Here is a 26,810-nt window from a genome sequence, read left to right as displayed (position 1 = left end):
TGACCCAAAAAATTTTCAACCCTTTATATCTTCTACATTTATAGATCTGTGCACAAAATAACTATAGTTTATAATTGAGAAAAACAAAGTGTACAAGAGAACAAAATTTCATACGAATACGTGGTTCACGGTGGGAGATATAGAACGGCCATAATTTTACAGAATTTCATGACCCAAAAAATTTTCAACCCTTTATATCTTCTATATTTATAGATCTGTGCACAAAAAAACTATAGTTTATAATTGAGAAAAACAAAGTATACAAGAGAACAAAATTTCATACGAATACGTGGTTCACAGTGGGAGATTTGGAACGGTCATAATTTTACCGAATTTCATGACCCAAAAAATTTTCAACCCTTTATATCTTCTACATTTATAGATCTGTGCACAAAATAACTATAGTTTATAATTGAGAAAAACAAAGTGTACAAGAGAACAAAATTTCATACGAATACATGGTTCACGGTGGGAGATATAGAACGGCCATAATTTTACAGAATTTCATGACCCAAAAAATTTCCAACCTTTTATATCTTCAATATTTATAGATCTGTGCACAAAATAACTATAAATTATAATTGAGAAAAACAAAGTATACAAGAGAACAAAATTTCATACGAATACGTGGTTCACAGTGGGAGATATAGAACGGCCATAATTTTACAGAATTTCATGACCCAAAAAATTTTCAACCCTTTATATCTTCTACATTTATAGATCTGTGCACAAAATAACTATAGTTAATAATTGAGAAAAACAAAGTGTACAAGAGAACAAAATTTCATACGAATACGTGGTTCACAGTGGGAGATTTAGAACGGCCATAATTTTACAGAATTTCATGACCCAAAAAATTTTCAACCCTTTATATCTTCTACATTTATAGCTCTGTGCACAAAATAACTATTGTTTATAATTGAGAAAAACAAAGTGTACAAGAGAACAAAATTTCATACGAATACGTGGTTCACGGTGGGAGATATAGAACGGCCATAATTTTACAGAATTTCATGACCCAAAAAATTTTCAACCCTTTATATCTTCTACATTTATAGATCTGTGCACAAAATAACTATAGTTTATAATTGAGAAAAACAAAGAATACAAGAGAACAAAATTTCATACGAATACGTGGTTCACAGTGGGAGATTTAGAACGGTCATAATTTTACAGAATTTCATGACCCAAAAAATTTTCAACCCTTTATATCTTCTACATTTATAGATCTGTGCACAAAATAACTATAGTTTATAATTGAGAAAAACAAAGTATACACGAGAACAAAATTTCATAGGATTACGTGGTTCACAGTGGGAGATTTAGAACGGTCATAATTTTACAGAATTTCATGACCCAAAAAATTTTCAACCCTTTATATCTTCTACATTTATAGATCTGTGCACAAAATAACTATAGTTTATAATTGAGAAAAACAAAGTATACAAGAGAACAAAATTTCATACGAATACGTGGTTCACAGTGGGAGATTTAGAACGGTCATATTTTTACAGAATTTCATGACCCAAAAAATTTTCAACCCTTTATATCTTCTACATTTATAGATCTGTGCACAAAATAACTATAGTTTATAATTGAGAAAACAAAGTGTACAAGAGAACAAAATTTCATACGAATACGTGGTTCACGGTGGGAGATATAGAACGGCCATAATTTTACAGAATTTCATGACCCAAAAAATTTCCAACCCTTTATATCTTCTATATTTATAGATCTGTGCACAAAATAACTATAGTTCATAATTGAGAAAAACAAAGTATACAAGAGAACAAAATTTCATACGAATACGTGGTTCACAGTGGGAGATTTAGAACGGTCATAATTTTACAGAATTTCATGACCCAAAAAATTTTCAACCCTTTATATCTTCTACCTTTTTAGATCTGTGCACAAAATAACTATAGTTTATAATTGAGAAAAACAAAGTGTACAAGAGAACAAAATTTCATATCAATACGTGGTTCACAGTGGGAGATTTAGAACGGTCATAATTTTACAGAATTTCATGACCCAAAAAATTTTCAACCCTTTATATCTTCTATATTTATAGATCTGTGCACAAAATAACTATAGTTTATAATTGAGAAAAACAAAGTATACAAGAGAACAAAATTTCATACGAATACGTGGTTCACAGTGGGAGATTTAGAACGGTCATAATTTTACAGAATTTCATGACCCAAAAAATTTTCAACCCTTTATATCTTCTACCTTTTTAGATCTGTGCACAAAATAACTATAGTTTATAATTGAGAAAAACAAAGTGTACAAGAGAACAAAATTCCATATCAATACGTGGTTCACAGTGGGAGATTTAGAACGGTCATAATTTTACAGAATTTCATGACCCAAAAAATTTTCAACCTTTTATATCAGTGGTTCTTAACCTTTTCATAGACGCGGAACACAATTATATGAATATATTCTTCTCGCGGAACACTAACATTAAATAATTTGAAATTCGGTATTTAGCAAGAACTTAAAATTAAATTCAAATTAAAAAAAAAGGAACAATTTTTTGTTTTCGTATCTTTCTTAAGTTTCTAAATTTCAATACATTTAAAATTGAAATTTCGCGGATCACTTGGACCATATTCGCGGAACACCGGGTAAGAACCACTGCTCTAGACGTATATAGGACCACCTTACATTCACATTTAATCATGTTTACCACTCACTAGACTTAGATAGGACCACCTTGCACTAACATTTAACCATGTTGGCGACTCACTAGACTTATATAGGGCTACCTTAGAAGCACATTTAACCATGTTTACCACTCACTAGACTTATATACGGTCTACCGGAAAGTTCTGTCCGTTTTTGGAATAAAACAAAATACAAATTTTTCTTACCAATAAACTTTATTAAATAATATAATTGCCATTATTATTAATGATTTCTCGCCAGCGTGGGCGCAATTTATGTATTTCATTTTTGAAAAATGTTTTATTTTTTGATGCGAGAAATTGAACCAGTACTTGTTTGATATCTACTTCATTTTTAAATGTTTCGCCCTTCAACAAATTTTGTAAGGACAAAAACAAGTGATAGTCGGAGTGTGCTAAGTTCGGGGAATATGGTGGATGCGACAGAATTTTCCAGCCTTGTTCTGCAATTTTTAGACGAGTCTTTAAAGCAGCATTTGGCCTGGCATTATCATGATGCAGTATGATGTTCTTCCTATTGAACATCGCCGGCCTTTTTTCTTGGACTGCTGTCTTTAAATTATGCATTTGCTAACAATACTTCTCCGAATTTAGCTTTTCGTTCGGTTTTAAAAGCTCATAATGTGTAGGTCCTCGAATGTCCCACTATATACACAACATTCTCTTATTCAGAGTGAAATTAGGTTTACAGGTGGAAGGGCTAGGTTTTCCGGGTTCACAATATGTCCTATTCCTTACGATGTTTTCGTAGGTAATCTACTTTTCATCCCCAGTTATCATCCGGTTCAAGAAGAGCTCGATTTTGACCTCGAACTACGGATTTAACCCCAATAGACTATTTTCAGAGGGGATATCTAAAAAATAAAGTGTACAGTAACCTTAATCCCTTGGCTTCAATCGAAGATCTGGAATATCGAATAGCTCTAGCCTGCCTAGATCTGGTTTGTTCCATTTGAAAAAAAACTTAGATACTGTATCTGGGGAAATTGGGGTTTAAATAATGGGTCAATTACTGAAAAAAACTAGATTTGATTAAATACGTGTTTTCTATTTTTTTGAAACTTCCCGCCGTTTAAAAAAAAAAGTGGGTGGAACACATAACTCTGGTCACTCTGTTCATAAGTCTATTGAGTCGCTAACTAGGTTAAATGTGAGTGTAAGGTAGTCCTATCTAAGTATAGTGAGTGGTAAACTTGGTTAAATGTGAGAGTAAGGTGGTCCTATATAACTATAGTGAGTGGTAAACATGGTTAAATGTGAGTGTAAGGTGGTCCTATCTAAGTCTAGTGAGTGGTAAACATGGTTAAATGTGAGAGTAAGGTGGTCCTATCTAAGTCTAGAGAGTCGCCAACATGGTTAAATGTGAGAGTAAGGTGGTCCTATATAACTATAGTGAGTGGTAAACATGGTTAAATGTGAGTGTAAGGTGTTCCTATCTAAGTCTAGTGAGTGGTAAACATGGTTAAATGTGAGAGTAAGGTGGTCCTATCTAAGTCTAGAGAGTCGCCAACATGGTTAAATGTGAGAGTAAGGTGGTCCTATATAACTATAGTGAGTGGTAAACATGGTTAAATGTGAGTGTAAGGTGGTCCTATCTAAGTCTAGTGAGTGGTAAACATGGTTAAATGTGAGAGTAAGGTGGTCCTATCTAAGTCTAGAGAGTCGCCAACATGGTTAAATGTGAGAGTAAGGTGGTCCTATATAACTATAGTGAGTGGTAAACATGGTTAAATGTGAGTGTAAGGTGGTCCTATCTAAGTCTAGTGAGTGGTAAACATGTTTAAATGTGAGAGTAAGGTGGTCCTATCTAAGTCTAGTGAGTCGCCAACATGGTTAAATGTGAGTGTAAGGTGGTCCTATCTAAGTATAGTGAGTGGTAAACATGGTTAAATGTGAGTGTAAGGTGGTCCTATCTAAGTCTACTGATTGGTAAACATGGTTAAATGTGAGTGTAAGGTGGTCCTATCTAAGTCTAGAGAGTCGCCAACATGGTTAAATGTGAGTGTAAGGTGGTCCTATCTAAGTATAGTGAGTGGTAAACATGGTTAAATGTGAGTGTAAGGTGGTCCTATCTAAGTCTACTGATTGGTAAACATGTTTAAATGTGAGAGTAAGGTGGTCCTATCTAAGTCTAGAGAGTCGCCAACATGGTTAAATGTGAGAGTAAGGTGGTCCTATATAACTATAGTGAGTGGTAAACATGGTTAAATGTGAGTGTAAGGTGGTCCTATCTAAGTCTACTGATTGGTAAACATGGTTAAATGTGAGTGTAAGGTGGTCCTATCTAAGTCTAGTGAGTCGCCAACATGGTTAAATGTGAGTGTAAGGTGGTCCTATCTAAGTATAGTGAGTGGTAAACATGGTTAAATGTGAGTGTAAGGTGGTCCTATCTAAGTCTACTGATTGGTAAACATGTTTAAATGTGAGAGTAAGGTGGTCCTATCTAAGTCTAGAGAGTCGCCAACATGGTTAAATGTGAGAGTAAGGTGGTCCTATATAACTATAGTGAGTGGTAAACATGGTTAAATGTGAGTGTAAGGTGGTCCTATCTAAGTCTAGTGAGTGGTAAACATGTTTAAATGTGAGAGTAAGGTGGTCCTATCTAAGTCTAGTGAGTCGCCAACATGGTTAAATGTGAGTGTAAGGTGGTCCTATCTAAGTATAGTGAGTGGTAAACATGGTTAAATGTGAGTGTAAGGTGGTCCTATCTAAGTCTACTGATTGGTAAACATGGTTAAATGTGAGTGTAAGGTGGTCCTATGTAAGTCTTGAGAGTCACCAACATGGTATAGATGAGACACCAGACTGGTAGAATGAAGGTGCCATGTTTGGGAAAGGTGATAATATTGATAGAGAAGAGGCACCAGCTAGGCGGAATAAAGATGCATTGGTCCGATTCTGGTTTAACCATTGGCAATGTTTGGTTTTAAAAATTTAATCTCTCATATTTTGATTAAATTAAAAAATTTAATCGTCCAAAGTGATTAAAACTAAATTTGGAATTTAATTCAATCAATTAAAATTATGATTATTTAATTTTGATTTTAATCTTAATTTTTAGTTATGATTAAAAATTTTAATTGATTAAATTCCGATTAAATTAAAAGTGAATTTAATTTTAATCAACTAATTTTGACCGATTAAATTTTTTAATTTTAATCATGATTAAAATTAAATTTCGGTTTAATTCAATTGTTTTTTAATTGATAAAATTTTTGCCCAACTCTGCTTATATGGAGGTAGGGACAACTTCACAGATAAGTTACTAAAAATTTCTTTCTAAACTTAATTTAAAAAGTAGCCACTTAAAAGGATGTGTTACTTTTTTAAAAAAGTATTCTTTCATAAATTGTGTTTTTTCTTCTGAGATCAAAAGAATGAATGTAAACTTGAGCTTCCCTCTTGACTAGAAAGTAACCAACTAGCCGCCGGTAAAAAAAAAATGGAATAAAATTGAGCAATCATGACGTGAAACCGCAGTAGAAATAGTGTTACTGTAAAATAATTACATTTAAATTTTATATTTTACTTCTTTCCTTTATTAGAAAATATTTTCCAGGAAGAACTAACTTTAGGACGGACCAAAAGCCACGCTAGGGTTTATTTTAGACTGCGCTTATTTTTACGAAGATCAATTAAACCCTTGAATTCTTTTCTTTTAAATGAAAATTACAATGAATTAATCAAGAGAAATTTGAGTTTTGCGTCCACCAGATTACTTTACACACAGTACCTGTAACTGCCGTTAGATAGCATGAGCAATCACGTCTATCAAGCGAACAGTTTTAAGTACATTGATGTTGGACAGAGTGCGTTTCAGAAGTGACATTTTTAAATAAACCCTTTTAATGCATTAATTTTCACTTTCATGGTAATCATAATATTGGACCATGATCGATTTTGAGTTAGTTGTGCCTAATATCGATTTATAATTTAGACCGGAAGTACCTGATCGGAAGCGCTTTACTGAATGGATTTTCACTTTTCTAAGTTTTTTTTTTTTTTTTTTTACGAAAATGTTTCCTAAATTTTTTCTAATTTTCTAATTTCGATCCAAAGGTTAGAGTAATTTTTCCTAGAAAACTCTTTTTGGGGGGGAATTTTCTTTTTTCGGTAAACATTTTGGGCAACTCCGCCACCTGGGGGGGTCAATCTAGCTTACAAACAGACATGAACTAACACACAGACTGAAATAATCTTTGTATTGAAGAAAGGGAAATATCGCAGCACCATGTTCATCAGTTTATTTCTTGCATCGATTGTTAATGTTCAACACATTCCTTCTGACGCTGGTGGATCTTTGGCCAAGCTGACTGGACTTCATCTTCAACAGCCTCTGCTTGTTCGCATTCACGTAGGTCTTACGTCCCACGTCCAAAGGCTGGGCAACGCTCGGCCTCTTCTTTATGTTAGAGGCCACAGTTCTATTGGCCAACCTTGGCCTATTCTGCTGTGCTATCTGTTTCTTCGCCACTGATCCTGCATTCAGAGTCTGTATTTCTTTCGTCACGATCTTCTCTTCATCGGTGTTATTAGCATTCTCTTGGTTTGGAAACTCGAGGAACAGATTGAAGACATTGTTGAAATCCTTCAGACTGGCGACCTTAGTGTCCTGACTGGCCTCCATGTAGCACACATGGAAGACGTTCAGGAATAGAGAGCCCAACTTGAGCGCTGAGAGTTTCCTCTTGTTGCCGATCCTGTTGTACCAAGTGGCAGCCGAGGTTGTAGGAAAACTTCGAATGGCCATAGTCAACACTTGACTGCAGACTTTCTTAATCTCAATCATCCCTTTCATCTTGAACTCTACGTACATATTCTTGATCCTTATCCAATCATCTTTGGTCATATTCTTTTTAATGTTGAAGATGTTGCTCAGCACATTCAAACTAAGTGAGTTCACGTTGTGTTCAACCTGTCCTGGTTCTATATAATGGATGAATTTTTTTGCATTAAAGGGGATTTCCGGATCGATCAGGTCATGGAAAGCTAACTCTAAAGCTTGTACATCAACGTCCGTAGCTAAATGGCATTCTTCTTCGGCACGAGCACACTCCGGAAATATGTCTTCTACGTGGAGATAAAGATAATAGTCAGAATGTACCTTGGCGTGACCATTCCTCTTGATCGGCTTCTTCAGCGTCTTCTTGTCACTGGGAATTGTGCCAGTGGTGGGGTTGATGGTGGAGAATTGGAACCTGGCCGTGATGTCGTTGCCCAGCTTTTTGATCGCCTGTTCGTATTCCATGCAATCCCGGGTCTCCTTGCCTAGCAGCAGCCATTGGCCGATATTCAGGATTTGGTTCCAAAACAATTGACGTTCATTTAGATTCATACGACTCTCTAGTTCATCTTCGGCCGTTTTCTGATTCATTTCAAGGTCCAAAATCTCACTGAAATTCAGCTTTATTAGTATAGATTTCCATAGTTTTAGCTAAAAGAATAGTTATTAGAATTAATTATTGAAGCGATATTAGACTATTACCATAAATTGTAATCTGGACCAATTAACGGAAAAAGGGGGAGTCTCCGTGACTAGATTCAACTTTCCATAACCGTTCATTGTACCTTTGGCACAACGTCCGTACGTTGTCTTTCTTTGGAGTTCTCCCTTCTGCAATTTCTGGAGTGGAGGTTAAATTATTGTTCTGAGAAAAGATGGGGTAGATTTCTCTCACATCTTTGTAATTATGGTTTAAACAATCTGCTCGTTGTGAGAACAGCAAAACTAAGTAAACTAATCGCCTATCTTTTCGGACAGGGCTTGACGTCTAACTACCAATAAGGAGCAGGAAACACAGACTTATTAATATTCTCTGCTAACAAATAAAGAGTATAAGTATACGTAAATTTAGAGCTGGGGATTTCCCATTTATAAATCTTAGCTTCATAACCTCTGCAACGACATCCGCCCCCACATTGTGAGAAGGAGTTGAATTAATTTAGAAGGTCTAAGGAAAATGTAAAGATTAGAAATTTGGTAATCTTAGCTAGGAAAAGTCGAGAGGGTGTTGACAAAGTGGAAGTCAAATCTTCTGCCCCAAATCAATCATGCAGTAATTACAGAGCCAGGCTGTCTACACAATTTGCAATGATTGTTCCTATGATTGTCACACCGGAAATACAACATGACCTAATAAATCGCCCATAGACTACATTAAATGAACCCTAAGATAATCACCTGTACTTCCCTTTAGGCAGATTGGCTCTTCTCTTGAGATAATCCATGAAATCGGGACGTTCATTCTTGGCCAAACACACGCTCGGAGATTTCTTCTTCATTTTTTATTTTTCCAAATAATTTTTTAAGAATGAAAACTGCAATGGAAAATAGATTTTTTCTTTTTGATTTTCCCTACTACCGTCTCTTTTCAGTTCTAGATCAGCTTGCAACACTCTATCATCCATTCACATCTCGTTATGGTTATTACTTCCAGTGTGCTACTCGTGATCCTGTTCTCGGCGGAAATAGAGAGTGGAGGATAAGACCACACTGAAATATTCACTTTAATTTTCACGTCTTGTAGTCTGGCATTGTCAGGGTAAATGTCTGGATGAATCTCTTCTTCTAAACTCACATGTCCATGGCGCTTGAGAATTGTTTGAAATATGTATATTACAATTCCATAGTTTCAAACAGTATATTACTTCATCTATTAACATGTGTTTTTTGTTTGTTTAGTAATGGACGTTAAAAATATTTTTTATTTACCTGTGAAGATGAGAATACATTTCACTCTAGAGGGAAGCGATAAATTGGTTCTTCAATCGTTCCAATGATTTAGTACTTCTCGGCAATTTATATAATTTAAAGAGGACAGAAAGATATTTATCACTAAAACATGAAATTGGTCACAGAATGGTGATGTAAGGAAGGTTTTTCTTGGGTTACAGAACAGGGGTGCCAAAAACTTCATATAATATTTTGAAGGTACTGCTAAAGAAATTCGGCTAAGCGAGTGTCATTGTACTCAGTAATGTTTATGGTTTTTACTTATTTATTATAAAAACAAAACTTCATTACATAACCTTGCGGTAAGAGCAAGCTCGGTGAGTGAATGGCTGCCCCCTTCCCAACAGATTTCTCAGAGTCCAATGGAGCTTAAAAACAGTGCTAATAGATTTATTATTGTTTGCATCATTACCACGTTATGCAATCGCTGTGTAATCATGCAGAAATGTGGTTACGTTCTATTTTTAATACAAATAATTAACTGTAGAATAATTGAGGCTGAAATGTCACTACAAATCCCACCTTTCGCGGCTTAAACAAATATTTATGCCATTTTTTTTTTTTTTTTTCAGCGGGCTGTAACGAAATTGATAGCTATTTAGTATTAAAGTGTCCAGCTATGACGTCATCAATTCCTATTATTAGTAAAGTAAAGTAATCGCGTATTTTTTTAGGCGGTGCTTAACGTCCAACTACCAATAATTAGCGGTCGTGGACGGAGGCGACTAGCAAACATACTTTACTGTAAATTTCTTTTATTAACCATTAAATAAAACCCAAGGCCTAGACCGGGAATCGAACCCAGTACCACAGTACTTCTTAGCTTTGCGGGACTCGCCTCTAACCGCTCGGCTACCGTGGCGCCTAATTCCTATTATTAGTTCTAGGCGGGTGACCCAAAGGAAGAATAACCTGCCTCTCGCTCTAGAGACCCTTTACTAATGCTCTGACAAGTGCCAAGACAGTATCCAAACGAAATATCACGTTCAAACTTGAAAATTTTTCCTTTTTCAGCTAGATTTCACACACAAATTAGCAGACACAGAACATTTAGATGAAAAATGCCGGCCCTGGCGCACCTAAAAAATACAAAATGGCGGCCATCGCCGCCCTTAACTCAACAGTCAATCATCGAATTCAACGAGATTGTAAACCACGCCCCTTACAGCCACACCCAATCTCCACCCTTTTGCTCACCGACCAGTCATTTAAATTTGATTTGGTTTTTTTTAAGCCATACCCCTTACTCTCATCACTCTGCTTAGCAAAACTAATTGCCCCACACAAATTCAAAAATTTTTCCCTAAAATTTTAAACTCAATTTCAAATTTAACATGAGATTTCAATAATGAAAATGGAAAAACGTTTTACAACGTTCACAATTTAACGTCAACCAGCGAAACGTGAAAAATTGAAAAATACTATAAGTAAACTAGTATTTTCGATTGTTCAATTTTATGACCCAAAGTTTTTGATCAGGTCTCGAAATGGAGCCTAAATGTGACCCGTTTTTGAGTTGTGCTGACCCCATTCATCTCATTTGCAGGCAATACAAAAATACATTTCCGAAAAGTGAAAGTAAATAGATTGTAGCAATAAATTCACTTTAATAATTTTGAATGGTTTTTAATTCAAGCGCCCTGCTTCATGGCCGCTGAGTCTCGTGCTTTATGTTGCGGAAACGAAAAGGAAATCGCCCCCTCCCGGAAAAGTGCACCAAACTGTGATAAATTTATTCTGGAACATGCTAAAGCATTAATTAAGGAAACATTAATTAGACAATATTATAAAAATTGTTTAATAATTCAATACTAATGATATAAATAATGCATCTTTAAGTTTTTTAAGGAAATTAGCTTAGCCTGTTAGTGTAAGGCAATTAATTAACTAACGATTTCTTTAATCCTGGAGCAGGCTTATAATCTTTATTTAAAGAATGTTTCCAGGGAAATTACGTTTAAGGATACTTGTATGAAAAAGGGAATTTAGGCTAATGTGCTTTACAGTGCCCAAGAACGTTTTTCCTTTAAAAATAGTCGATTTTTCTTTGCCTTGTTACTTGTTACTTCCGCAAATATTACTTACAATAATTTCTTCTATGAAAATTGGTCTTAAGAGTTATATAAGAGGAATGGAAGAAGGCGTGTTCAAAAGAGCTAAAAGAACGTACTAAGAAACTGCCAAAGAAATATCGTTTTACAACAAACGAACACAAAATATACAGTTCTTGTTCTGGGGCCAGTGATGGCAAATAAATGGCACGCTGCCAAAGATGACACGTTTCAAAATTTGTATGGCTCGGGCGGGGGCTGATTAAAACTTTTTATAGTTTTAAATAATGGTTTTTCACTCGAAACTAATTTTTTTTATAAAAATAACAATTCTAAGAAATATATGTGAAACATATTTCATTTCTATTTTATCACTTGTTTTAATGTTAATTGTTGTTTTAATATACTTATACATTTTTTAAATTATAAAACTATATCCTATTAAAAAGCAACACTGTGTGTAAGTTGAGACTTCCTTGAGAATTGATAAGATTTATTTAATAAATCAATCTTACCAAACAACAAGTGACGGTTAAATAAAATTTCCTTATGAAAAACTGCTTGGCACCGTTATACGTCAAATAATAATATTTTCAAATTTTTGGCCATCAAGTACCTAGGTTCTAGTTCGTTTGCCTTAAATGTATTGTATCTTGATCATCGCACATATCTTAGCTAAAATGCTGCGCAGTTTCCAGTCTGTTTTTTTTTTTTTAAAAAAAAACTTTATCATCTGTGATTTTACATTAAAGATCTTCCAGGCGTCTTTGAACTACAGCGGCCACAGATGCCGGATAACGGAACGGCCTGTTGATGCAGTGTCTTGTTCAACTGTCCCCTAAAAGGACAGGATTTGTGAGAGGGTGAAGAAGGAGGACGCCTTGAGGTCCGGAGAAGTGGTTATTGAGGACAAACGTCCTCATGAGCATACAATGGACAAAAGGGCCGTCCGCCTGTAAATGGACACCAGAAGGGCGTGCAGACAACAATAGTGCCTCTGATGAAGTATTCATCTGACGTATTGTTCTTGGTAATTACCTAGTGGGTGGGGGGAATCCGACTTCTTAAATTACCTCAAGAAATCCGGTCTGCCCACTCACAAGACTTCCTCTTGCGCTCAAAGGTCTAAACTCACAAATTTTCCTCCCAATAAAAGTAATTATATTTAATTCTTTCCAGCATTGCACCGTTTGTAAAACATTTCTCTGAAGAAGTGAAGTAGCATTTCCGGAGAGGTTTTGATGGCTAAGTTACGGTTGGGTCTCCATCTAAGTATTCAGTTACCACTTCCTAACATTTCTAGTATTTCAAATATTTTGTTCACATACACCCAAACATAGCGTCTATTTTCTTTCAAAAAGATGAAAATGGGCTCCAAATTTTTAAAAAGTTTTGCGGAAAATGTCTGTACTTTCGTAAATCTTTTCATGATTTACGTGAGAATCACTTAGAGTTTATTAGCACTGCAAACGATAGTCAGACAACGCAACGTCATCAATTAAGAAGATGCAACTAATGGTGCAGATCAGTTTTATAGTATTCGTTGTGGTCGATTGTTTCTTAAAGACACTTGGTCTGAGTTTAATTGACCCGGATATACGACTTAATCCATCGTCTAATAACCTAATTCCGGTGGACAGATTAAGTATTCAGAGTTTTTTTTTATTTCATTGAATTGACTAACCGTAAAAATCAAATGTCATAGATTTAGAGGGAACTGAAACAAGCGTTAAAATCATTTACGTAAAAAGTAAATATGGTTTCAACACTAAAACAATTACCACGTCGTTTACGTAATTACACTTGCTTCAAAGTTACAATGTTAACTATAAATATTAGACTTCAAAATTACACATTTAAATTCGTAAGGTTCTATTTTAGTAAAATAAAAGCTAAGAAAATCTAGAATCTACTAATTTTGGACACTGGAAACATCAAAACGTGATATTTCACTTGAAAATTCCATGTCGAAAATTTTTACACTACCGCGGTGCCCCCTCTTACGAAATTAAGAGAAAATAAAAACATATTTTAAAAACAAACACAATCTGCCAATAAATTTTAGCAAAAACTCTCAGGCAATAAGAAATAATTAACAAATAAAGGAATTACATCATTATTTGCATTGTGATTTTATGGGACTCCTTTTTTTTTATTTTGTTATTTACAAGGCCATTATAAACATGGCACCAACCTTATAGCAGTAAAATTCCCCCAAGTATTCTAGTAAACTTTATTATCTTCAATAATATAACCTTAAGTTAACCTTAACTAGCAGATAAACCTGTTTCGGTCACTTTGACTTTTCTCTTGAGTCATGAGAGTTTGAAAGTTCAAGGAATTTATCATTATTGTACAGGTTTCAAAAGCAGAGTGAATGCTTCTGAAACGTACTAATTCATAAGGCTGAGGCAACTTAAACAGTGATGCTATTTTCTAATAACTACGTACGTATGTATGTATATGAAATAAAACACACGTCTACAAGGCTGTGTTTTGTAGAAGTAGTCTCAATAGTGTTAATAAGGTGGAAGGTTATGTTACTCTGGATGATGATGTAGCAAAGTAACTAATGGATTCTTATCTGGCTACCATACTTTTCTTCGGTTGCTTTGTTTTACAGCAAGTGCACTGTCGGCATTTGCTTAAAATTGCTGGACCAGACGTGAAAGGATGATCCCCCGACCAAAGATGGATTATAAACAAGTTCTATTTCTACATTCTCTTACCTCTTTTAAGAGGAAGTGTTGATAGCATGCTGAGTTTTGTTTTTGAATGCATATCGGAAATACATTTTGGAAAGTGCCCCGAGTTCTTAGGTAAGTTTTTATAATAATAATTCTTTTTTGAACTTGACTCCCACATTTTACTTTGAACTCGAAACACTAATTGCATTATTTTGCGTAGATTATTTCTGTATTGTTGCCTCTACTTTCATCATCTTCCTATACAATTCAATTTTGGCCCATTTTTGGAAAGGGATTAGAGGAGACGTCCCTGAAAGGTTGCATTTCAGTGCAATGTACGGTTTTACAAACTATAATGTTGCTGAGAATTAATATGGGATCAAATATTCCCAGTTTGAAGGATATTCCTGGGTTCGAACCTTGAGGATAGTGTCAGGAAGTCTTGTCAGTGTCGCTCCAGGCTTTTGGTGATGGAATTAAAACTACAGGTTGCTGAGGAAAATAGGCCAGTAGCTCTATTTAGTTTTATCAAGTTAATGGGAATACATTTTAATTACACTGACGTTGTATGAAATAGCTCCATCATAATGAGCTGTAAACATTAAACTAGAAACCGTCGACAACCTAAAGTTCAAAGAAGAGTACAGAAACTTAAACGCCACAGGATCGACGACGAAGGGTGCGTGTGAACCGCTGAGAGAGCGACAAATAAGCGGGACGGAAATTGGTTGGGAACACCACAGAGGAACAAAACAAGAAATTTAATTGATAAGTTTTTATAGCGGGTTGACTTCCGCTACTACTAGACTATATCCGCCATCTTATCTGCTTTCCTAATTGAAACAGACAGATAAAAGGAAACTTGGATGTGATAAGGTTAGGGCTGGAGCAGGCTCACTCTGGAGTGTACGGGGATAATTACCGTGGCTATTCCAGCCGCCCGTTACGTCGCTTTTTAATAGTTTCTATTACTATTTAACTGTGTGACATCGCACACTCTCTGAGATGCCATTGTTCCTCCCAACGTAACACCTGTAATTGTTGCATACCCAGTTCGAAACTACAGTAATAATTGGTTTAATTACTCTCGGCCAAGGCAACAATTAACAGGTGACATAGAACATTAACACCGCAACAACTCCTCTCTTCATTCCAGGACGGCGTTGGTTCCAGGAAGAGGAAGCGGAGTTAGTTCTAGTATCCATTTCTTTTTAAGCATTTTACGGCTGGAAGTGCTTAGTTAAGCACTAGAGTGTAGTTTAAGTTATTGTACGGTTTAAGCGTATCAAATGTGATGGCCAAATTCCGGTTTAGAATAAGTTCATCGGAAATATGAGTGTTCGGAAGTGTTTTCGAGTTTTCCTGGATCCGAGATCACAAATTGTATTTCGGAGTCTGAGGAAGGTGTGACGACGCTCCCTTTACCATCTCATCCTCAAATTCTCTTGATGATGGAACCTTAAGTGATGTGTGAAGCCAAGACCAAAACCAAATCCAAACAGATTTCCGGGAATTTCCAAGCAGACACCTGTTGGTTGCGAGTAGGAATACAGAGGGATCTGGAGTGGGGATGGTGACCGAGTTAGGTAACACCTACTAATATGGGACAGATCATTGTGATCTAGAGATTGGCCAATAGCAGTTCCCAGCCTTATCTCACCTCTGGTGACTGTGTCGTGCGACTTGTTTATTTATAGCAAGATTTCCCATATATCTAAGAGATCTTATCCACAATTTTTTCGGTTTTTATCGATGTAATTATTTATGGGTGGGGCCATATTTTATGTTTTTAAAACTGAATGAACACACAGGAGCTACTGCAGTCCCGAGGGTCGAATTGACCCATTTTCTGTGGAAATTAGTGCATTACCCAGTGCAGTGGTTTCAAAACTTCCTGTACCACGCCTCCCCGTTTTCTTTTTACAGTTTAATTGTATACATACTATGCTTACTTTATTTTAATAAAATAATAGTATTATATTGGCGATCGCCGAGTTTTCAGATGCAGTCCAGAGCTAGCTGACATTGCTAAGGCTGGTTTGCACGTTAGCGACGTGGATCAATTGAAAGTGGCATTTCCGGTTCGCTAATGTTCTCTAGAAGCTTACTACCGGGCCTCATGGTGGCACCCCACTCTAAATATTGAATTTGAACTTGCTGCAAGTTTCCTCCATGGGACCGAAAACTTAACTTTGTGGTGGAAATGTGTACACTTTGAAAGAGAAAGATGGAAGACCGGACAACAGACGAACTGTGACAGGAAATGTGAAGAGTAAAGTAAAAAGTAAAGTAATCGCCTATTTTTTCAGGCGAGCTTTACGTCCAATTACTACCAATTAGGTGTCGTGGACGGAGGCGACTAGCAAACATACTTTACTATAAATTTCTTTTATTAACCTCTAAATAAAATCCAAGGGCTAAGACCGGGAATCGAACCCAGTACCACAATGCATATTAGCTTTGCAGATCTCGCCTCTAAACCGCTCGGCTACCGTGGCGCCTACGAAAACAGACGAACTGCGGCAGGAAATGTGAAGACTCCAGTGCTTTAATCATTTCCAGCCAATATCCTACCGTTTGGACCGTCTGCCGCATAAGAGACCAATCCTGTCCTAGTTACACGACAACCGAGTGAAACTGGACTTAGCGCAAGAGTATGTAAAATTAAGAATCCTCAGGCGCCCACTGAAATAAGCCGGGTCGCAGTGATACTCGAGAGAATAAAATGCTCTATGGAGGGGGGACTGTGCCCTGGACTCAGTCAGTCGGTTTACCTTCCGCAGCTTGTGGTGGGAGAAGAGGCGCGCGCGCGACCAGCCACTAATCCCGCGGGCGGGTCTGATATTTCCCTCTTGCGATTCAGTGTACGCCAGGCATGCATCCGGAGTGGCCGCCGCTACAATTCAGTGCTGTTCTGTGACCACGTGGGTTATTCATCCTTATTTGTTTTCTCTTATTTACTTCCTCCGACTACTCCGCGAAGTCTTCACAGTGCACTTCCGTTTCCTTTCCCTAGTGCCCCTAATCTTTCTTTCTCATCCCTGCAGCCTTCATCCTCACCCCAATCTTTCATGCAGTGACCCGTTTTCCATTGTTTATTCCCTATTTTCTTCAAGCCATTTTCTGCCGTCGTCCACGGTTGCAAATTGTGGAATTATTTTTTTTTTTGTAGGTAACTATGCGGTTATACCATATATTTTGGATTTATCTAGTGCATCAGCTGGTGGCCTGCAATTTTTCAGCAGCGACATCTAATGCTAAAGGTAAGAAATTAATAATAATTTTAAGGTTCAGTGTTATCATTTCTAATATCTTCCATGGACTTGTTGAAGCCAAAAAGCCCACTGGGGTGACTCTGTAAACCCAAATAGATTAGCCAAATTTTGACAGATATTTGCATTCCTACGGGAATCACAGCCAAAAAAAAAAGTGGGCATGCAAACCCCACACGACTTTTTCTCCAGTCGCAGTTTAAGTCATGACGTAGCCCCAGCTATGAAACAAAGATTAAATCTCATCTCTCTTTCTCCCAGAACTGCCTTAGGAAGGAATTCGTTCTTTAAATGTTACGAGAGAAAACACATGTTCAATTTGCACAGTAAGTTTAAAAGATAAAAATCAAAGCCGTTTTCGAGAAACTTTCGAAAAATCCTGATTCTGGATCCTCAAATTTCCTGTAAAAAAAATAAAAATCGACAGAACACCTCTTTTAAATCGATGTAAGTGTTGAAAATCTCTGGAGACAATTTGTGAGAAAATTCGATTAAAACTACAAAATTTATTTACCAGTAAAATGGAATTTCCGCTCATCAGTATCCTTTAAAATGGGAAAATTACTCATTCAATTGCTGATAGCATTCTGAAGATAATGTGGGTGTAATTACGCTTAAAAGAGGAGAGCTCAACCGCACCTCTCTGACAGAGGCTGCATCGAGAAGTTATTTCCTGGGTTATCGTTTCAATCATTGAAGATCTACACGTTGCCGGGGGTGTACCTAGCTTAAAGGAAATCGTTTGTGAGAAGATCCTAAAAATCACCTTCTGATTGGCCATTGTTGAGGAATTCCCTAAGGAAGAGGCATTTTCTTCATGAACCGTACTTTCAGTTCTCCTTAGATAGTATATAAGCGATGGACAGTTCGGTTAAACTGAAATCAAGCTGAAAGAGGAAAGCTAACCCAAATGGGACTCTGCGCTTTCTCGTTGTGTCTGTGGAAATGTGAAAAACCAGGTGATTGCCTGCGGTAATCTTACTAAAGCTGGCGCTAGATTGATCCTCTGCTGATTACCACCCAAAGCGAAACCTGCACAATCCTGTCTCTATCTGAGATGGAAAATTGACCAACCAGAATCCTGTCAACTCCCCTCCCTCAGGAGTACCCATAACACATTTGGGGGGGGAACATCCCAAATAAAAGCTGTAGATCTACTTACAATTAAGGAAGTTACAAGTTTAACGATAATGGTCGAAGAGGTTGGGTACTTCCGGTCGCCATTTTGTCCTCAGACAGCAACTGGGCGAAGCAACAAAAGTTTTGCTTTCTGCGATTTTCCGTTAAATTTGCACACATACTTGTGAGCACATTCATAGTGAGCTTGGTCTGCTCACTTTAAAATCTAAGAGAGCAGTTGCTGCCCCTAAGTTAATTCTATAGCATTGTTTTATTTCATTAATAACTGGGTTATCGGCAAATCAAAGATCTAATTGTGATGTTAGTTCTGGGTTTTGTCTGTTGAGAAGCAATTCATGGCTCTTTTTTGTCTGCTAGATTTGACATTAGCCTACAGACATCCTGGGCTTCAGACAGTTGTGACGATGTATGTTCTTTTATTATTATTATTTAAGGCGCGTCAACCATTGGCGTCCGGAGCTTTTTTCCAGTGCACTTCCAGCCTCCGGACAGTGTACTCTCGTTACACTGTCCAACACCGAACAGTGAGCTGTAAGAAGCTCCTAGAAAGAGAGAACCCGGGACCTCCGCGTGGGGATTCCCACATTCAATTCGCGTATTGGATTCAATACGCTAACCGTATAGTTAATCCCTTGCCTTAGTAGGTTCTTGGTTGGAACTTGCGAATTCAACTACTACCAAATGGAAGCACTTGTAACCAAATTAGCATTTGACGGACTTGAAGACTGGACATTCCACTTTAACATCTGTGTGTAATCGATGGCAGATCCCGTCACACAGTACACTAACTACAACTGATTTCCAGCGAAATACCGTTTCAACAAAAATTTTCAATGAAATTTTTGAAAAAAGAACGCGTGATTCAGGAAGTATCAGATTATAATTTTATTTTTTTTAAGAACGGACTGAAAAAAAAAAGATCAAATCATTTACAGCCAATGAGGACACGCCTTTGTAACTAATCTGAAGGAAATAAAAAAGAAGTTGGTTTCCTGTATAAATAATAAACTGAAACTAATAAAATCTCATTAAAATATTCTAGGTCTCAGTCTTTTTACCTCGGCGACCAATAAAATCTCTGTAATAAAATGTTTTTATTACAGGGTGAAAGTAATTCTGTTTGTGTTACGCAAGAGGCTGGCTGGCTCTCTGGTAGCAGATGCTATTAAACTAGTCACAGCACCTGCCGTCTATTAATGGAGGGTTTAATTGGAAAGGAGATAATAACAGCCTGATGGTACTTTGGTACTCTGGTCGCTCTCATCTGGGTACTGCCTTAATTGATTAATTATTCCCTAGGATCTAGTAAAAAGTTGCAAATTAATACGTCCGAAAGTTACATTCCATCGAGCAGTTCGCTGCTTTATATTTTCTCCTGCAGGAACTTTAGGGACTTCCAGATGATTCCACTAAAAAAATCTGATCTGAACATATCCCTTCCCTTATAGAAAATTGCGTAATTAAGTTTTCATAAAACGTAATATTTTTCATAGAAGGGTAGTTGGCTTCTGAGTTGTGTTAAATCGTCCCAGTTTAATCGAAATAAGCATGATTAGCATCAGTATACGTATCTTCAACAACCAGAAACAAGTCGATTTATCTTTTCAGGAGGCTAGCAAGTCGATTTATGCCAGGAATTCCTCTACCAACAAGAAAAGTTATCTTCCGATGTTAGACAAAACTTCGATCTAAGGTTCATTCGATTTATTAGACGGTGATTCGTGAAACGTGCTGGCGGGCGTTGTCAAATAGCTGGTTCAGACCTCTCCGGTTGATGGACTGATGGTAATGCGGATGATTTCCAGTACATTGGGAGGGTTTTCCTCTTTGGGAGACTCAGTCTTGTCTGGGTTTTCCACAGCAACATCAGAGTGGGTAATTTCAAGTTGTTTTGCAATCTCCCGGAACAGTGTTGAGTCAACTTCCTCTGTGGTCTCTAAGGTCTTCCGGTAAGGGGGCTAACTTTGTGGTTAAATACTCCAGACCAAAATTCCAGCAGTTTCAACACGCTGTTACTGCCTCAATCTGCATCAATTTTTTTCGTTTTTAATCGATCCCAGTTGGAGTTCATACAGATAAATTACTTCCTCAACTCGCCTGGATGGCTCTGGAGAACATTCAAGAACAATAGAGTTCAAGCACCGAACAATGGCGTATTCTTTAAAAACATGACAATTTCTTTTCAGCTCTTAACCATCCACAGAGTTTTAAGACAAATATTTAATAGTTACAACACTTTGAAAATACACCTGCATAGTAGATAACTGAAAGTAACAGTGGTATTTCTGTCGGTGAAGTCACTCCGTTTGTCTGTAAGTTCTCGTTTCCTTTTTACAGCGAGCTCTAACTGTAATGGCAGAAAGTGAAAAAAAAAAAACTAATTTTTTTCCAGGATAACTTTTTCTTTCTTGGAGAATAATGAGGTCTAATACGAGAGAAAGAGAACTTAACCATAATTACTAGAGCTATACTGGAACCATTCCAGGTAATTTATTATTAACGAGAGAAACACAAGCAGTTCGGGGAAGTGGGGTGAGGAGGGGCCTTACCCCCTCCACCGCTGCCTCACACACACACACACACACTTGTTGATTCAGGTAGCTTTTTTTCCCTCCCAAGTTTGTTGATCTTATTGTGGTATTCATTCCTTGATTCGGTCTCCACACCAATCAGTAGATCGCCCGGAGTACACGTTCAAGTACTACAATCTTGTAAAATAGTTGCGGTTCTGCTGTCTATGTGTATTATTGGTTAACGAGAGTCGAGGAAGAGATAAAGAGTTGGACAGACATTGAAGATATACTCGATCTACCACGGGTTGGAAGTTGGACGGCAGAAACACAAACCGCAGCTTCCAGATCACGTGTTCTTTCTGAAGCAAAAAAACTGTGGTGTGTGAACACGCATGATTTCCTATTCTCAGCCTCCTGACTAATTTGAATTTGGTAAAAATTCCGGATTTTGAAATCATATTTAATTGTTACTGATGAGCTTGTCAGTACATGTCGCAAGGAGTTTGAAGATTGCCAATGAGCGAAAGTCGTGTGAGGGGTGAAAGATTCTGGAGGATACTTCCGGCATGTTGTCTTTAGTGCAGCCGGACTGCAACAGAGACATCACCACTCAGGGAAATTGTTCGTTTGGAGAATCACACTGACGCGCCGACCGACACCACTACAATAGCTTGCCAATAAAGCAACAGGTGTGATTAGAATTCTGTTGTATTTCACAGAGCGAGCTACCTGCGTTGCATCCTTAATCGTGGCTGGTGGTAGTTCTACCTGGTTGTGTCTTCTAGTCCCGCTCATATATTCTACTTGTTTAGTCTTTTTCTTTGTACCTCCATAATTCATAGTAATATTTTTATTCTATTTGGATTCAACTCTATTTCCTGGATATCTGTTGGAAAACCTCTGGCCAGATAACTCCCTTGCAGGAAGTTAACAGGAAAGTAGAAAAACTTTTTGAAATGATGGTGGTCTTCTTCCTGCCTTTTCCAGCCATCATCACACGATTTACATCACTTTAGACAGGTAAATCCGGTGAATCTTCAATCGCCCAAAACTTGGCACGATCCATAAACAGGTTTAGTGTTTCGAGCACCACTCTTTGAACATCATAAAGAAAGCGAAGGGCCACAGTACTCGTCTTTTACCATTATCATTTCTATTTCCACGCAGAGATTTCCATGATGTTGTTCCTTGATGGTTAAGTTGACAAGAATACTGATGTAAAGGGTTTAGAGGTTAGACGAGCCGCAAGTGCGTAGGACGAGCTATGACGTAATATCCGCAGTTAGACCACCTGCATAATGAATCACACCTGCTCTTTAAAAACCTACCTGCATTTGTTTAGTCGCGTGTTTATCTCGAATATAACTGCACTTTGCAGGTTGTTCACCAAAGAGGAAATGTGTTTTAGAATATATATATTCCATAAAATATAACATAAATTCCAGTTTTGTATATAAATATAGGTGGCAGGGACTATTTGAGAGCTAAAGACTGGCTTGCTGGGGATTGCCCAGGGTTCTCCAGGATTTTTTGAAGGTTTAATTCAAAATGAAACAGAATTCAGGTTGTTATCCTGGTAAATTCAAATCTCTGGGATCTAAAGTAGGCTTCAAACCGTAAATGACTTTAAATATAAGGAAAGCCTATTTTTTAAGGCGGGCTTTAAGTCCAACTACCAAATTAGGTGTCGTGGACGGAGGCGACTAGCAAACATATTTTACAAAGTTCTCTTATTAACCAATAAACGAAATCCAAGGCCTAGACCGAAATGTTTCCAGTAAAGTATCGAGACTACAGGAAAAAAACCCAAAAAATTCAGTTGAAGTTGAACATAACTTATGTTTTAGATCTTGTATTTTGTTTTGAAATTTTGAGAGAGACTAATGATACAAGTGTGGCTGTGAGGAAGCTGTCAAACTACCTCAAGGGTAAGTTCGCAAAAGATTTTTTTGTTTTTTGTTAAATGACCTAAGATTTTGAAATGAGTCGAGCAGAACGCGCCCGGTAATACTTTTGTAACAAAAAATTCAAAAAATATCCAGTTTTTGCATGAATAAGCCTGTTCAATTTGGCCGATCACAAAAAAAAACACCTTGTTCAGAAAGCGCAACAAGTATAAATACATATATTAATGGGCGTTAAATACATCGAACGGTGAACATTTCTAATGTATATTTTCACTGTTCAGTAGTTAGAGGAATTGGTCGTTATCACGATAACCAAAAAAACAGCCTCGGGTGTGTGTGCCTGTTTACCGCGGCTCTGGCTGTATAAGGGTTTAAATCGAGAAGGCTGTGAACAAACACATCTTTAACTCATGTTTGGAAGGTTTTAAACGTTGTTACAGCTTGTATAGTTTGTGTTTTGTTTTGGTTTTGTTCTTAATAATTTGGATTAAGTTCCTTTTTTCCACGTTTTTCATTTAGGCTTTTCCATTTTGGTGGAGGCGACTTCCTCTGACCTGCACTTTCAAGGTTCAACTCAGGAATTGTCTTCAAACTGCGGAACATTTGAGTCATATTCAATTGTTATCATTTTAGAAGGAATCTACCCCCTCCCTCACGGCAGTCACGATAACACCGAGAAAAGTGTTTGTCATCACTTTACAGAGTTCAAAGAAAGCGCCATTTCCAAGGGCAGACCTTAAAAATAAAAATCTAAGTTGACCTAGAGCAATAATTCCAACGAAAGCTGCATATCTACGTGTGTGTACTGCATACCCAAGTTTAGAGGGAAACACAGTCGGCAGTTTCAAAGTTCCGGAAAGTTCTAAATCCATTCTGCAAGATGGTACTTCCGGTTGAAGGATTTTGGTAGCCTCACTCTAAATATTAACTTTCGGCTTCCGGAGATTTTCAGTTTTTGATTTACGCTGACTACACAGCTGAACAGATAAACTGACAGACTCATACAGACCAATTTTTGTTGTTGTTGTTTTAATTTATGTTCAAGGAACTTCAAAGCATTTACTTCCGGTGAAAAATCTAAACGATTACAGTACTACCCATTCGCAGAGGCAAGTGAAAGTAACTCAACATCCTCCTTGATGTTTTGACGCCAGCAACCGCAATGGAATCTAAAACAGTCTTTCCATTGGTTCCTAGAAGTATTACGTGCAAGCCATAATGGCATTCTAGGGCCAATTAAAATATTTTCTATAATTCTGCAGGCGGTGATTTTTCTTTTATTTTTATGGTGGCTGCACTGTTGTCCAAGGCGACCGAGACACGGCATTGCAACTATGTTGCCAGACCGGTGTTCGCTAAATAAATAACCTACCACTGAAATTAAATAAGGAATTATGTCGCATTATGTATATTTTTAAGAACATCGTGAAAAATGCTGAACAGGTAAATATTACTTTAGGTCGAAGAGCTTGGCAAAAAGTAAATTAAAAAAAATTATTACTGAAATTAGAGCTTTCCTGTAAGGTTATATTTCAGCGTGATGTACGGTTACAAACTTTATAATATGATTCAAAAGTTCGGAATTTAAAGGAAATTAGTGATTTAGAAGGTTGGGAACAGTAACAAGAGGAAGTCTCGTGAGTATTGGCTAGATTTATTTTAGTAGCGAGCTTTTTCGTCTGGGATGCCTATCTGCTTGGATTATTTGGGGTGGACTTGCTGGGCCTGAGTAACCGATCTTAAGAATAGTGGAGGGAAGTGGTATCACTCGTTGCACCCATTATCCATTAAATGTAACTTAGGAAATGTTAGTCGTTGGCCTTGATGACGTGAAGGATCATTCAAACGAATTAAGAAGTTTGAAGCTCTCCGCGATTTGGACCGACTTATGGGACTTTAAAAACTTGTATTTCCTTTTAAAATCCAATGTAGGGAATTTAACACGATCACCGAGAGAGTGCAGAGAGAAAGAGAGAAAGTACAAACCACACTGAACGCCCACCCGATAAAAACAACATAACCTTCACTATACGTAACAGCCAATCAACCTCTTCATAAACCTTGAAAAATATCTATAGAAAACTAGCCTTATTAAAGATTCATGCAGTCAAGTTTTATTTCAAGTATAAATTAAATCAAGTTTGTAATGGTACACGTGATGGAGGTAGTGAATAAACATTTTCTTTTCTATATAATAAATACACAGATGTTCAATTAAAACAAGATATGAAATAAGTCAGCTGATGGCAAGCCACGGCTTCCTAGAAACCTAGGTTATTCAGTTCTTGAGTTGGCGAATGAAAGTTGCTTTTTTTGCGTGAGATTTAATAATAATAATAATAAAAATAATGTTCGGCATTAATGCGCTTTATTCCAGTATATAATGTATTCGACTGAGAAAGCAAGTCGTAATGTATTCGACTGAGTAAGCGATCAGTAACGAACTTGTTTTAAATGGGTAAACATAAAGAAATGGCCCCTATTGTGTGGGGTCTTGCCGGTTGAATTAAATCAACCAAGTTATACCTCCTGTTTCCATGGAAATAATGATGTTCTACCAGGAAAGCAGCGTTCCATTCCTATGATCATGCATAATGAAAAGAAGAAAAACGTTTTGATCTCGTTATTTACATGGTTTAATATAGTTGTTACGATCCCTTTATCATTTTTAGAGGAACCGCTCAAATCATGCAGATTTTTAATTTTGGATTTTCACAACAAAGTTTCAGTTTTAAGATCCTCCAGAAAAAAGGAAATCTTGGAAAATTCCTTGTCACTGTTGCATTCGCGCCAATGAGGTTGCAATAATGAAGATTATAGAATGATGGTAGGAGCTCATTGTTTACTCAAACAAGGTACTAACGCGAATATGGCTATGCATTCGTGTTAATGAAGTTGCAATGAGAAAGATTAGGAGTGATGGTAGGAGCTCATCGATTACTCAAACAAGGTACTGGCGCTAATATGGCTGTGCATTCGCGTCAATCAGGAAGATTATAGATTGATGGTAGGACCTCATTATTTACTCTCAAACAATGTACTGACGCGAATATATCCTGATAGAGGCTGAGGTTAAATAGTCACGCGGCGTCCAAAACTTTCTTCAATGGAGGAATTGTAACTACTAAAACAGAAATGACTATTTTACAAATAAAGAAAATGGATGCTAGGAATGGTAAGAGCTCCAAACTCTTCGCGTAGATAGGTACCTTGAAGTTGACCCAGGTTGGTCAAAATGTCGGGGGGAAAAAAAGCAAAATAAATCGAAAAAGAGACCAATAAAAGGATTATTAATACATCCAATAGAAGGCGCCAGTTGATTATTATTTTTCAGGATGTAAAGTTGAACCAACCATAGTTTTTCCTTTGTGTTCACAATTGGAAAGCTAATCTGACAGTAATTTCCAAATAGGAAATACTCTGCACGATCGCGTTTTCTTGTGACGTATTAGGCGGAAGTAAAGAAAAAAGAAAAAAAAAGGAAGTTTATTTTTAAAGTTTTCACACAGAAAAGAATGAACTGCTGTCAATCATATCTCTTGATTACATCAGTTTCTTTTGTAACCTCCATTTTGTAGTAAACAATCAAGAAAACAACTTTATATAACTGATTATATCGAGTCTATAACCTTTCAGTAACCTGGCCAATCAAGATCAAACAACTGTACGCTAACAGTCAAGATAAATGGTGGAAACTGGCCACAGTTCTTCGTATTATTCTTTCACACAGATCTAGGACTCAAGCTGATCGTGAACCCATTCTCATGTGAACGTAATATAATTATGGTGGCCTTGATTGCTTAATTACTCTACCGAC

The 26,810-nt window shown here is 37.0% G+C and overlaps 2 protein-coding genes and 1 long non-coding RNA gene across 6 annotated transcripts in view; 2 read left to right on the top strand and 1 right to left on the bottom strand.

Annotated features, from left to right (window-relative positions):
- Nucleotides 1–6,877: 6,877 nt before the first annotated feature.
- LOC141448243 (uncharacterized) lies at nucleotides 6,878–9,544 on the bottom strand. Of its 2 annotated transcripts, XM_074116473.1 has the most exons (3): nucleotides 9,403–9,544; nucleotides 8,872–9,280; nucleotides 6,878–8,083 (listed from the first exon to the last, which is right to left on the bottom strand). In XM_074116473.1, exons 2-3 carry the CDS (start codon nucleotides 8,970–8,972, stop codon nucleotides 6,934–6,936), a joined length of 1,251 nt encoding a protein of 416 aa, XP_073972574.1. In that variant the 5' UTR covers nucleotides 8,973–9,280; nucleotides 9,403–9,544; the 3' UTR covers nucleotides 6,878–6,933. The 2 variants fall into 2 exon arrangements, with proteins under 2 accessions (XP_073972574.1, XP_073972573.1); XM_074116472.1 differs by having other exon boundaries at nucleotides 8,872–9,492.
- Nucleotides 9,545–14,024: 4,480 nt separating this feature from the next.
- Nucleotides 14,025–26,810, top strand: part of qsm (Zona pelucida superfamily protein qsm) — an 87,986-nt gene continuing 75,200 nt past the window's right edge. For 2 of the 3 annotated variants that reach the window (XM_074116468.1, XM_074116470.1), the window contains exons 1-2: nucleotides 16,879–17,085; nucleotides 17,334–17,424. In XM_074116468.1, the coding sequence (XP_073972569.1) occupies nucleotides 16,894–17,085; nucleotides 17,334–17,424 (283 nt within the window). In that variant the 5' untranslated portion in view covers nucleotides 16,879–16,893. Of the gene's footprint in view, nucleotides 14,294–16,878; nucleotides 17,086–17,333; nucleotides 17,425–26,810 lie in introns of those variants that run through there. The other variant, XM_074116469.1, reaches the window with a different exon arrangement.
- Nucleotides 17,434–26,810, top strand: part of LOC141448246 (uncharacterized) — a 48,951-nt gene continuing 39,574 nt past the window's right edge. The window contains exon 1 of the long non-coding RNA XR_012454923.1: nucleotides 17,434–23,014. This is a non-coding gene — a long non-coding RNA (uncharacterized lncRNA). The remainder of the gene's footprint in view (nucleotides 23,015–26,810) is intronic.

The sequence above is a fragment of the Rhodnius prolixus genome, unplaced genomic scaffold (genome assembly GCF_049639745.1).
Source record: "Rhodnius prolixus isolate KJV_2025 unplaced genomic scaffold, Rpr scaffold_13, whole genome shotgun sequence".
Lineage (NCBI taxonomy): Eukaryota > Metazoa > Arthropoda > Insecta > Hemiptera > Reduviidae > Rhodnius > Rhodnius prolixus.
Note: the sequence above shows the minus strand (reverse complement) of the source record. Positions and strands in the feature narration are given on the sequence as shown.

What these genes read in the sequence shown, in the direction of transcription:
- LOC141448243 (XM_074116473.1), bottom strand. Translation starts at nt 8,972, where the DNA reads ATGAAGAAGAAATCTCCGAGCGTGTGTTTGGCCAAGAATGAACGTCCC. An exon ending in CTGCCTAAAGGGAAGTACAG is followed by an intron (nt 8,084 to 8,871) that starts GTGATTATCTTA and finishes GCTGAATTTCAG; the next exon opens with TGAGATTTTGGACCTTGAAA.